The 13,298-nt window shown below is 40.3% G+C and overlaps 1 protein-coding gene across 6 annotated transcripts in view; it reads right to left on the bottom strand.

The window, feature by feature from the left end:
* Window positions 1-6,638: 6,638 nt before the first annotated feature.
* Window positions 6,639-13,298, bottom strand: part of LOC121854574 (UNC93-like protein) — a 33,811-nt gene continuing 27,151 nt past the window's right edge. For 4 of the 6 annotated variants that reach the window (XM_042349251.1, XM_042349253.1, XM_042349254.1 and 1 more), the window contains 3 exons: window positions 12,897-13,059; window positions 11,988-12,255; window positions 6,639-8,679 (listed from right to left, as the gene is read on the bottom strand). In XM_042349251.1, coding sequence (XP_042205185.1) covers window positions 8,402-8,679; window positions 11,988-12,255; window positions 12,897-13,059 — 709 coding nt within the window. In that variant the 3' untranslated portion in view covers window positions 6,639-8,401. Of the gene's footprint in view, window positions 8,680-10,962; window positions 11,216-11,987; window positions 12,256-12,896; window positions 13,060-13,298 lie in introns of those variants that run through there. The other 2 variants (XM_042349255.1, XM_042349256.1) reach the window with 1 other exon arrangement.

The following is a 13,298-nucleotide window of genomic DNA, read 5'->3' as shown; positions in this document are numbered from 1 at the left end:
TCCCCGAGCCTGTATTTGTAGATCACCTGGAGGATCAGTTGTCAGTGCTCGCTGGACACCACAATTAAGAGCGTTCTACGACTCGAGGCTTATCTAGGTAACAGGTGTGGACAACAGCTTACTCCAACTAAATCCTTACTCAAAATGTGAACGTCCCTGGAACTCACTAATTTATCGTATCAAATCAAACCTAACCTAACCTTACATTGAAATACAGTGAATTATGGATAAAAAAGACATCCCTACCGCTTTTTATTTCTGTGTAGTTGTATAGAAATTATAAGTATGTGGTAGTGTGACTCTCAATGAAGTTATCACACTTTAGAGTACGGGAGTTAGTGTTGACGTCAATGGCGATACAAGGCGAGCATTTCCCAGAACAGGTTGAGCATGAGGAAAATTACTGAGATAGTTGACTTTTTTCTGATAACTGACACAGTGAAGTTTATCTCTTATTAACGTATGGTTTAGTGTTGAGTAATGCGGTATAAGTTAACTTTACTTATACATGAAAATAATGATAAAGTTTTTAGTTATTTTTCAAAGGATAATCCCAACTTAAATTTATATAATTGATTTAAGTATCGTCTGTTAGATAATTTGTAACGTTTGTTTCTAAAGGGATATTTACCGTACGAGGCTTTCTTTATCTTAGAACCGTAGCTTAAAGAGAGTCAAGCATGAACCTTCGACACTCCTGACACTTCTCTGTAACCTTGGACAGTTCTGCAGGCTATGGTGATACTAACAGTAAGTCGTCTTCCTGTCGCTTACCTGTAACATATTCTAAAACTGTGTCATGGAGACGATGGCCGATCAATTAAGTCCCGGATCTAATAGTCCCCAGCCTAACTTTTTTCTTTTACGGGCATTATCCCACTCGGGAACAGGGCCCGGAGGCGAAAATATAATAATAATAATAATAATCATAACTAAATATAAAAAAGATCAATAGTGAAAAAGGATGTGTGAATGTTGTGTTGTCAATGGTAAGAGAAACAATTGAGACCCTGCAATTGCGTGTAAATGAGGCAGAAAGTCAGATCAGCAACCTGGGACTTGGTCACAGAGTCTACCATTAGACAACACATTATGCTTCCAATATCTTCCCAGGCGGTAGTACCTCCCTGTTTAATAGCTGCCTACTACCTACTACCAAGAGGATGACGGCCCAGTAATAATCGGTCCTAGTTTTAAGGGACGCCAATCCTAATTAATAGGTCCGTTTAGACAAAGTTGGATCCCATTAAAATTGAGGTCCATGTAAGATAGAGCTCCCTGAAGATACTATAGGCATTGTTACGTCTGGGTGGGATGAGGCCCCGTGCTCCTCACAGCTAAGAGCGTGACAAAACAAACAAAGCTACATTGCACTCGAGGAAGGTGCCATCTCATACAGGCGGTATTGTTTTCTTCCAAATCTGTGTCCTTGACCCTTGATCTTCAGGCCATCAACAACACAACACCTCTGGGTATTGTTATGTTAATGTATCTGTCAAACACGGACACTACACTACCATCTACAGTACATCAGCTACACTACCATCTACACTACATCAGCTACACTACCATCTACAGTACATCAGCTACACTACCATCTACAGTACATCAGCTACACTACCATCTACACTACATCAGCTACACTACCATCTACAGTACATCAGCTACACTACCATCTACAGTACATCAGCTACACTACCATCTACACTACATCAGCTACACTGTCATCTACACTACATCAGCTACACTGTCATCTACACTACATCAGCTACACTGTTATCAGTATGAGAGGGCTGGCACCGGTGAGGCCGTCATTCATCTCTCAGTTTAGACGAAATTTCACCGTCGGGATACGTCTATGGCTCATTAACATCCCCATCCCAAACTTCAGTTCATTATTTTCAAAACTGTTGCCGGAGATCACGAATATATACAGTAATTATAGAGTGACATAGGGGAGAGGGTCGTCTACCGCAAAGCTTTCAATGTATATACACTGAAAAAAATGAGATGAAACATAATGTGGGCAAGTAAGTTATTTACAAATATTTGAGGCTTTTTTACAACGATTGGAATGATGCTGTTGTTGGAGGTCTCACTGTGAAGTCTTATGGGCTTGATGCGATTCTGGTGTCGAACAGAAATTCGTGGAAGAGGAACTTCGAGTGGCAGCAGGTGGCTGTGTCGAGGAGTTGAGGGCTAGTGTACTGAGTGCCTCTTGATATGTGGTGTAAAAGGGGTATCGAATAATCTTGCACATCGTCTTCTGCATTCGTTCTAGGAGTCCTTGTTGTGTAGCAGTTAAGGAGGAAGACCTGGGAGGGGAGACATAGGTGAGTTTAAGAAGTATGAAGGTTGTGTTAACGTTCTTGAGTTCAGACACAGTAAGTCCGAGACGAAGAAGGATGAAGAGACGATAGGTGGAGGATAACTGTGTGGGGAGGGAGGGGTCACATTCACAAACGACCTACTACAGCTGAAACCACCAGATAAAGACGATCACCAAACACTAGCCAGGGTTCTTCATCAGGCAAACTAGTTACCTCGTACGAAGATCATTTTGTACACAAGATTGTAATTAGTAATTTGGGTGTGATAGTTTATTATTAGGCTATTGTTAGGTTTGGTTGGGCTGTTATTTACCTGGTCTGGAGGTAGGGTGGGGGAGGGATGCACCCAGCCAAGCTCCCGGTTCGGAATTTCGAGGCCGTTAGGATAGATTTTGTACATTCTATTTTTATTTGTTGGTTTACTGGATTCACCAACACAGTTCTAAGCCATACTATTTTTAATATGAAGATTACAGCTTGCAGATATCGTACTGTTAAGTAAGTGATATGTAACCATCATCAATTAAAATGTTGCATCAGATAAAAGAAAGCAATAATTTGAAATTTTTTATTTTCTTTATAATAATGACTGGATTTTGTGAGCTAGAAATACCATTAAAGTAATACTTATACGCCTGCCAGCAACACATAAACTGTTGTCTCAATGAATCGATTAATCGTAGAACTGGAGGAAACATGTGATGAAAACAGAAAGAATAAGATAACGATAATTTTCGTGTTTACAGAAGACGACGAAACAAGTATTGGTGTTGGTCGGCTGCCTGTCTCTGAGTGGCGTAGACAGGCTCGCCTCCAGGCAGTGTATAAAAAAAAAATTCACACTAGGAAAACCTCTCCCGCCTCCTCTCAGCTGGCATCATTGTCAGTGGCGTACCCAGGGGGGGTTTCCTGGTTGCCTGGAGACCCCCCCTCCAGGTACTGCATGGTGAGGCCAACCCATACCTGACCTGGCGACACCTAGCAACCTTTGTGGAGTTACATCCCACAGTGGTGGCCTGCTTGGAGAAGATTGTGGAGGGTGGTCCTGCAATCTGGTCCACAGACTCACTGACTGATGCCCAGACCCTGCTGCTCGCCATCACCAGCACAGACTTCCCTGGTGATCACCAACAATGCACTAGGGTACTTGAAAGGTGTGACCACTAGCCTTCAGGCAGAGGCTAAAGACATAGATGAGGCCAGAGTGAAGTTAACTATCTTAAAGCAGCACTACAAGGCGTCCGAAACAACATGGATGGTCACTACACTGAATGGTTTTGTCAGGCAGAACATGATGGTAACACTACCGCACCCTTACCATGTTACTACCATACTACTAGCTCGCCACTATAAGTTTTCCTAGTTCGTGATAATGCTTTTATGAGTTATTAAATTTAAGAAGGTAACTACCATTTCACCCCCAGGCAAGTTACTAGTCTACCCAAGTATTGTTTCACCATCATATAGACGCTATTGCTCCACTCCTTCACCTACTTGAAGTGCCTGGTGGTGTCTTGAGCTATAACTTAACGCCTAAGGGTTAGTGAACGAAGACGACTCACACGCCTTCCCCTCAATCGGGAGTTGTGTGTCTGAGTCATACAATTTACCCATTATTGGCTGGGTGTGTTATGATGACGCGGCTAGTTATCCTGGAGCGGATGTTGTGAACGTCACTTCCTTTGGATATCTAGTAACCCCACAATGTCGTAAGCCGGATGTCCTGATGGGTTCCTACGTATCAACTCAACCTAGTTTCTTTCTTGTGAAATATCAATCAGATTCAGACAGTTTCTTATCAATTTTATTACACATACAGAATTAGGAACGCAGTGCAGATATACCAATTCCTTTCTAACTCCCTGTGTAAGATAAATGTATCAACCAGGAACACGGTCTAGGATATAAACAGTGGATACCAAAACAAGTACACTCACCTGGGAATGTTACCCAAGAGCTACACCAGCATGAATACACTGCGCCAACATTACTTCCGTACACCTCTAAGGACACCTTAACTGTATCTAGACACTCGTTCTTAGACACATAATAATAATAATAATAATAAACGGTTTATTAATAGAGTTGCAGCCGGTGGCTGAAAATATACAAACTTACATTTGATTTAGACATAATGATATGCGTTGAATACATTTACAGGGCTGTACAGTACATAAATCAGGAGTTGTATATTATTTTAACAATAAATGGGATGGTGCTGTTCTTATATCTATCAGTGCGGGCTCTTATGGGCTGAATTTTGTTGTAATGGCGGACTGCCTGAGGTGGGTGGGGGACTGCCGGTGGCAGGAGGTGGCGATGACGAGGATGGTGCAGTAGTCCACTGCCAAACCTTGCTAGTGCTTGGTGGTGGAGGTCACTGAGGGACGGCATCTCCAGGGTGGAGAGAGCGTTGATGTAGCCTGAGTAGTCTGCGCCGAGCATGATTCTGCAGGCCCTTTTCTGTGCCTTCTCTAGCTGACGTTGTTGGGTGGAGTTGAGGGTAGACGGCCAGGCTGGTGACGCATACGTTAATTTGGGGAGAATAAAGGCGTTGTAGATGGTCCTCAGCTCTGGCGTGGGTGTCCCAAGTGACCTGAGTCGTCGTAGCATTTAGAGACGGTATGAGGCTGCCTTGACTGTGTTAGTTACATGGGCCTTCCAGTCAAGTTTGTTGTCTATAGTTACACCTAGGAGTTTGGCAGACTGCACCAGCTGGAAAGGATGGGCACCCACTGTGACTGCTGGGGCTTGCACTGGAGTGGTGGCGGTAGTTGATGTGCATGACTACGGTTTTGGTGTGGTTGATGGTGACCTTGTTCTCTGAAGTCCATGCCTGTAGCCTGTCCAGGGTGCCTTGTAGCGATGAGTAGTCTGGTGAGATGTTGTCCACTGTAACTCCCACAGTGCAGTCATCCACGTACTTCCACCTGTGAGGAGTGTCCGATAGAGCGTCGTTGATCAGGATGAGGAGCACAGTGGTCCCATCTTGGGTCCCATGTACATAGACACGTGTTCTTAGACACACGTTCTTACACACGTTCTCAGAAACGCGTTCTTAGACATACGTTCTAGACACTCGTTCTTAGATACACGCTCTTGGACATACGTTCTAGACACTCGTTCTTGACACACGTTCTTAAACACACGTTCTAGACACTCGTTCTTTGACACACGTTCTTTGACACACGTTCTTAGACACAAGTTCTTAGACACACGTTCTAGACACACGTTCTTTGACACATAACCTAACCTAACCAATAAGATAAAAGATGAGAGATTTCTACTAGTTACACAAAGACCTATAGACCTCTCCAACTAACACAACACACACCCCCTTGCTAGCTAGCTTAGCCTCCTCCCCCCTTGTACCCTTGAGCTCTCCCTTTGCCATTTTATCTCCATCATCATCATCAGTACTGTACCTCCATAAGCACTAACGTCACCCGGGAACTAAGTTTATGTGTCAAGGCGATAGGAACCAGTGCTAAAAATAACTATGCTTAACCAAATACCCTGAGGTAATGGCTGAGATTTACGTGTTTGTTATAGTTCAGGGAATTCCAGTGCTGATATTAAGCTGGATAACTGTGTGTTGATAGATAGTCAATAATAATAATAATAATAATAATAATAATAATAATAATAATAATAATAATAATAATAATAATAATAATAATAATAACAACAACAACAACATTAGTATTGTTATTATTACGTAATGTTGTTGTTTTTGTAATTTTTTATTTATTTGTTATCGTTGTTATGGTTAATATTATTATAATTGTATTTATTGTTATTACCATCATTATAATTATGTTCTCTCTCGCATCAGGTCTATCATTCACAACTCAGCTAAATATCATTACTTCAGCTACATTAATTATATCTTGAATAAATCACAAGAACTTCATATAGCTTTTAGCTTATCCATTCCAATTTTCACATAACAGCTATCCATTTTAGCTTCCCTCTTTCTGTTTCTCTCATTTCATACCTTTATCATTTTAGCTTTCCAGTTCTTTCTTCACTCACGTCATAGCTTTTCCCTGAGAGCTTTTCCAAAACAGTTCTCTCACTTTAATATGCCCTTCTATAGCTTCCATATTTATAGCTCTTCGCCTTAAAATTTTCCAATTGGACTGACATATACTAGCTTGTCGTAATAGTAATATAATTCATCACTAGCTTGTACTAGCAGTATAACTCATCACTAGCTTGTCGTAATAGTAGTATAACTTACCTTTAAATAATAATTATTGTTTTATTCACAAAGGTAATTCCCGAAAGGTTTATTAATACATTATATAAAGTATAATATAGTGTTTTTTATTAGATTTCGTATTCATAAATATACATAAACTCATAATTATATGTATATACAATGTGAAGCAAGCCTTGTCTTAACAGTGTCTTGAGGTCTATTATTCCTTGTAACGATAAGAAATACGTCAGGGAGCTTAATGAATGCTGATCCTGGATGACTAATTCACTGATTGAATAACTAAGATACATTGACTAAGTATCTTCTACCCAGTAATGTTCTATAGAGTTTTTTCATCTTTTCATTTTTATTTTTAAAAGATATTTGCTAGACATTTTTTTTTATTCTTCGCCATTTTACTCTGTTGATGTTAAATTCAATTAGCGTCAGCCACGAGTAAAGAGATATTTATTGATTTATATAAATAAAAATACTATTAAAGATGATAATAATAATAATAACCTCAAGACACATTTAGGCAGAAATACAACAGAAGACACGTTTAGGCAAAAAGAAAAAACAGTTCTCATATTAACAAATCTACCGTCAACTACACGACTAACACACACACTAAAACCAATTAAACAAACCCAAAATATACACATATATATATATTAACTAAACTCTGACATATAGCAAACCCTAACAATGATTAATATAAATTAATCTCGGTAATAAATACACATTATCTGCCATGATTCTTGTACGCAGCTTCTTAAGTTAGAAGGAGTCGACGAGCTTCACTGTGACGTGTTTTGACGTCAGTGACCATTACAATAAAACGGAAATATATAACTAAGGTATTACTTTAGGTGTCACGGCTACCTTGACACTAGTCCTGGTATCCTTTGTGTATAGGGGACGTTAATGGTGTGTGTGTGTGTGTGTGTGTGTGTAAAGGAAGTGTTATAATGTTTGGATATGTGTGTACAGTAGACGTTGATAGTGTGTGTATGTGCGTACAGGAGACGTCAATAGTGTGTATGTGTGTATGTGTGTGTGTGTGTGTACTGCAGAGGTTTATAAGATATCTAAGGTGTCATAATTGAATCTCTGAAACAACGCCTTACCATTCGCACTTGACACACACCTGCACAAGTGACGAGGTATCCCTGTGTGTACATATATATAACTTGTCTCTCACACCTGCACAAGAGTAGATCATCATTGAAAATATACAAGATCTATAATTCGTTATGGCTGAAAGTGAAATAATGGATAAGAAGAGATTTACCTAACATGGATATAACACATTGATAACATAACGTAGAAGACGGTGGCCATCTGTTCCCTGTTTATATATTCATGAAACATAACGAAAAAAGTTGATCACATTAATACCTGTACCTTTACTCGGCATAAGACCCCAGAGAACCATATTTTGATCACAGTTGGGGGGGCTCCAGACGCGAACAAGTGACCTGCGAATAGGAGGCTTGTGTTGTAACCTTTCAGCCGCCACACCTTAGTCTGCTCGTATCTTACCTCGTCAGTATTTATGTCCACCGAAGACTTCATTCTGAGGAGTGTGTTCATCAGGCTTCTATACTTAAATTTACAACTTTTTTAAATGAAAGTTTGACTGTCCGTGACCATATAGATATCGTCAGCCACTGTAAGTTTTTTCCTCTGATGAATTCGTCCGTGATGAAAATATTCAGAGGTTTCGCCCGTAGATTAATTCACTTAATTTTGTAACATAGTGTGACTAACCACGGCCATAGTTTCTTTTGTACGTAAATAGTTTATTCTTGGCCACAGAGGTCTCTCTGTACGTAAATTAATTTCCCTTTAAGAGATATCAACATTAGTTCTTACCGCCGAAGAACTTGTCTTTAATGAGCCTGTCAATGGTAAGCACGTTGTTTTTATCATCTTTCTTGAGGCCTCCACGACGCTCCAGTACTTCGATGGCGTAGTAGCCGATGATCCCGAACACGAGGGAGACGACCACGTTGGTGATCTTCACATCCATGCAGTAGGTGGCGCTCCCGACGTAGGAGAAGATATACCCCAGTGACTCCCACAGGCGGTAGTTGCTGAAGGCCGCCTCAGACTCCCCAGGGAAGATCACTCCGTAGAAGGCTGTGGAAGACGGAAGAAGGGGATGACGGGGTGAGATTATATGCCACAGGGTAGGTTGTGGAGATTCCTGAGTGGGAGTTCGTGTATGTGTAGATGATTCTCAATGGTTGTTAACAGTCATCTACGATCTCTTACTGTAGTTAAGTTTTTATAATATATAATCCAAAGCTAAATTTTTATGACTTTATTGAATACAGATTTTTGTGTCTATTAATGTTTTTTATGACCTGTTATCAAAAGACACACTAGTAAAGTACATTGTATCACAGTGTATAAACGTGAAGTTACCTCAGATGCATAACACTGAAGATGGTTGGGTCACAGACAGTACACAGACAATAGTAATGACAACTTGTAGTGTACTATAGTGAAGGGTCATGGATGGTTAAGAAGCTGTACTGTAGGTATATGGAGCTTTGGGTATTAATTTATATGGTCTAGTATTCATCAGATTTTGGTTAGGTTAAATCTGAGGTCCTAAACAAAGTATCGTGTTGACTATTACCCTAGCACCTGATCCACTTGTCTGAGCTGTCGTGGTTGCTAGGGAGTGAAGGAACTTACCAATGGGTCAGTTAGAAAAGTCTCTCTCAGCTATCAGGATAATAGTTGTGGTACATGAGCCGCTGATAAAGGTTCAGTCACTTGTACAGTTAACAGGTGACGTTCAGGTAAGCGTTCGTGAAGGTAACCTGGGACTGTAATAATGGTTTTGGCAGATGACCCCTAACGATACAGTAAATAGTCTTACACTTCTACTACTACTACTGCTACTACTACTACTACTACTGCTACTACTACTACTACTACTACTACTACTACTACTTTCTATGGCCTCTAACCTCCTCCTTAAACTAATAATAATAATAATAATAATAATAACATCATTTACAGTAATTGTCAGGTAGTGGTGGAGGGCTTACCTAGTGACGTATTTATTTACCTTCACCAGACTTCATGAAACTGAGCTGTCAATACCGAGGTAATGGTTGAGAGAGAGAGAGAGAGAGAGAGAGAGAGAGAGAGAGTAGTACAATTTTGACATACTTGTTCCAATTGTTATCTCAGCTCACTGACATAAGTAATGCATTGTTTTATAGGATAAATCAATTGACGTCAAGGGAAGTTTTCTAGCAATGGATTATTATGTAATTTTTCTTATCTGATAATTAAAGATTAGACATGACACATACTGAAGAGTTATGAGAATCACTATTACTACTACTACTGTTACTTCTACTACTACTACTACTACTACTACTACTATTAACATGCAATAAAAGTGTTTAGTATTTACATAACAGCCTCGTGACGTAGATACATAACAAATTAAAACTGATCTTAACATGCTGACAGATAACCAACCAACACACACTGGGGTTAAGGAGATGATCCACACGTAATTCTTATCCAAGTTTGGTATTAACAGTTAAGGGAGCTAAGATATGTCCCGAAAAATATACTTCACAAACAGAATACCTCACTAGTCAGTATGCAAGCAAAGATTTATTGATGCATACACAGTGATAAAAAATAACCAATGAAAAGATGTTATTGATTTTTATAGACAAGTAGAGAGATATTGATTTATATAGACAACAAGAGAGATATTGATTTTTATAGACAATAAGAGAGATATTGATTTTTATAGACAATAAGAGAGAGATATTGATTTATACAGACAATAAGAGAGAGATCCATGCAGAGAGATAAATATTCATACAGACAATGATATAATGATTTTTACAACACGTGTATAATGCGGTTTTATATTACATACACAAAATAGATTAAGATTCGTTCATACTGATAAGGTTCTGGTCTCTTAGTTTTCATGTTCAATTAAACCAAACTCCATTAAAATTAGACCTTCATTTTTAGAGTTAAGTTGCCCATTTGAACGGGAGTTTATTTAACGTTAACATTCATATAGACTACAGCAAAAGCCATGCAGTTTATTTCCCTAACGACACTAAGTTCTAAAGATCCGTACATCATCTTTAACTGCATTTAGACACGACGACTCATGAGGGATTTCTTTTGCTCGCGGCGTTATGAATGAACTAGCAATCAAGTCTTGTTTCCTTTAGCTGGCCTGAGTAGAATATACCTCAAGCTATAGTAAAGATATAGTGGTGTAATTTGTTGGCCAGTTAAAGCATTAAAGGACATAACCCACTGTAATAAATGTAACTAAGGAAAGTAAGGGAATGTAGAAAATGATGTACGAATCTTTACCAACCAGAAGGATAATGCAAGACCGGGTGCGTGGATGGCAAACCTTAACCAAGAAGAACCTCTGGCGACAGGTCGAGTTACAACTTGCCGACGGCTTGCCTTTTCTTCCTCTCCAAGAACTCGATGATGTAGTACCCTGTTATGCCCACCAGCAGGAACCCCAGATTGAAGTAAAGTTTGGACTCGAGGCAAAAGGAGGTGGAGACTACGTAGGCCATAATGAAACCCATGCTCTCCCACAAGCGGTAGTTGCTGAAAGCCGCCTCTGCGTTGTTCATAAATATGCAGCCGTACAGAGCTGTGGTGTCGCCCAACAAGACAGCAGTAGCACCCACCACCAGAGATACCCATTGGTCATATGTATTGGAAGGGAGAAGCACAATGTTGGTATGTATAGGGAGGTGAGCATAAGACGTATCATTTATAATTGTTGTCTCTATCTGTGAAGTACGGTTAATAATTGTATATCTAAGTAAACACAGTGAAAGAATATGTTTTTTTTTTTCTGTGCACAAGATCCAGCGATACCTCGAAGCTTTTAAAGTCCTTATCAGGCAGAGACCTCCACTAGTTATGATGACACCAACACACACACAAACTCTCGCTTTTTCTTAAATATCACTTTTTCCAGCTCCCACTTCCATTCAGTAACATCCTCATTATACCAGCCATGTCTCATTATACCAGCCATGTCTCATTATACCAGCCATGTCTCATTATACCAGCCATCTCCCATTACACGAGTCATCATTATCAATATTCTTGGTCTTATTAAAACAATAACATCTTTGGAAATTACCTCATTTCTAAATATGAATCCAACAAACAAGGCTTCTTTTTCCTTATTCGTCCATACTAAAATTCTGCTCAGATTCCTTAACGTTTACAAGAGTGTGTGTGTGTGTGTGTGTGTGTGTGTGTGTGTGTGTGTGTGTGTGTGTGTGTGTGTGTGTGTGTGTAGATAAGTTCTTTATCCCCACGCCAGTAGTGAGGATCTACCCAGCCTGAAGTACTGCTGAAGAACTTTTAACTGAACACAAGAATGGTATGTCACTACAACCTTAACTTACCGTTGATCTGAGTTTGCCATACAGCGTCCGATACTCCCCACAGGCCTGCCATGACGAAGAAAAGCACAACGTCATCAGGGTGAGGCGTCCAGCTACGGAGAGCGATGGCGATGCCCAGGTTAATGATGGCCCCCATGGTGAAGATGGGCACACGACCCACCATCTTCACCAGCGGACTGAAGGTGATGGAGCAGATGGCGTCACACACACCGTAACATATCATAACGTACCCGACCATGTGTACACCCAGCCCACACGACACGTAAGCCTGTGAGAACCAAGACCACATCAGAAAAATGATTCATTTACCTAGCAGTGGAAGGTGTCTTGCCCTAACACGCCCTTGATTGTGATTCACCTGATGATTAAACACTCTAACGCGTCCTGGGGTTAGGTTAGGAAGTAAGACCTATTGCTTCATGGATTAACTTTGTATTCCTGAAGAGATAATGGAGTACAGACAGACATACTCCTACAACAGAGAAGACATATATAAAGTACAGTCACTCAAAAAACTAACTGTACTCGGGGTGATCGATGAATTTCAGAATGAACACTGTGACTCATGTTGTCTCAGTAGTGTTGTCAAAATACTTCGTCCTTTGTGTTATATTTTTTCAGCACAATTTGGTATAGATATTTTTTTGACGTGGCTGTACATAATGCTTAGCGCCACGTAAGATAAGTTCAAATAATCAGACTCCAAGAGAGATGATAGTTTCTGCTGGTAAATAGTATTGGCATTGTTTTAGGTCATGTCATTTAGGGTGAGGGTGTCATGGCTTTCTTCTCTGTATCTTACACTATTACATTACTCTGGGAAATATTAGACATTTATGTATGTATGTATGTATGTATGTATGTATGTATGTATGTATATGCGCTCTGTGTGTGTGTTAGTGTACTCACAGCAGTGTAGTCAGCACCCAGAAAGGCTTGTTCCACGCCAGACCACATCGTGAGGGGGATGATCAGCAGCTGATAGGGGTGACGCATGTGGTTGAAGGTAGCCACTAGCAGCTCCCAGCCACTCTTACCTGTTGACGAACCCATCCTCTCGTTCTCCCCGAACCTGTAGGAGACGCACAGGTCATTTCGGGTCACCAAGGATCATTGTAGGGTCATCAAAGGTCATTTCAGGTCACCAAGGATCATTGTGGGTCATCAAGGGTCATTTCAGGTCATTTACAGCTGAGTAGGTTCTGACCTTAGTACATTGTGACGCATAATTCTTCTTCCCTCTATTCCTCCTCCTCCTCCTCGTTTCCCCTATTCCTCCCTCATTCTCTCTATCCTTCCTTCTAGTCTTCT

Source organism: Homarus americanus, unplaced genomic scaffold, assembly GCF_018991925.1.
Source record: "Homarus americanus isolate GMGI-L3 unplaced genomic scaffold, GMGI_Hamer_2.0 scaffold54302, whole genome shotgun sequence".
NCBI lineage: Eukaryota > Metazoa > Arthropoda > Malacostraca > Decapoda > Nephropidae > Homarus > Homarus americanus.
This window is presented reverse-complemented; position numbering and strand designations above follow the sequence as displayed.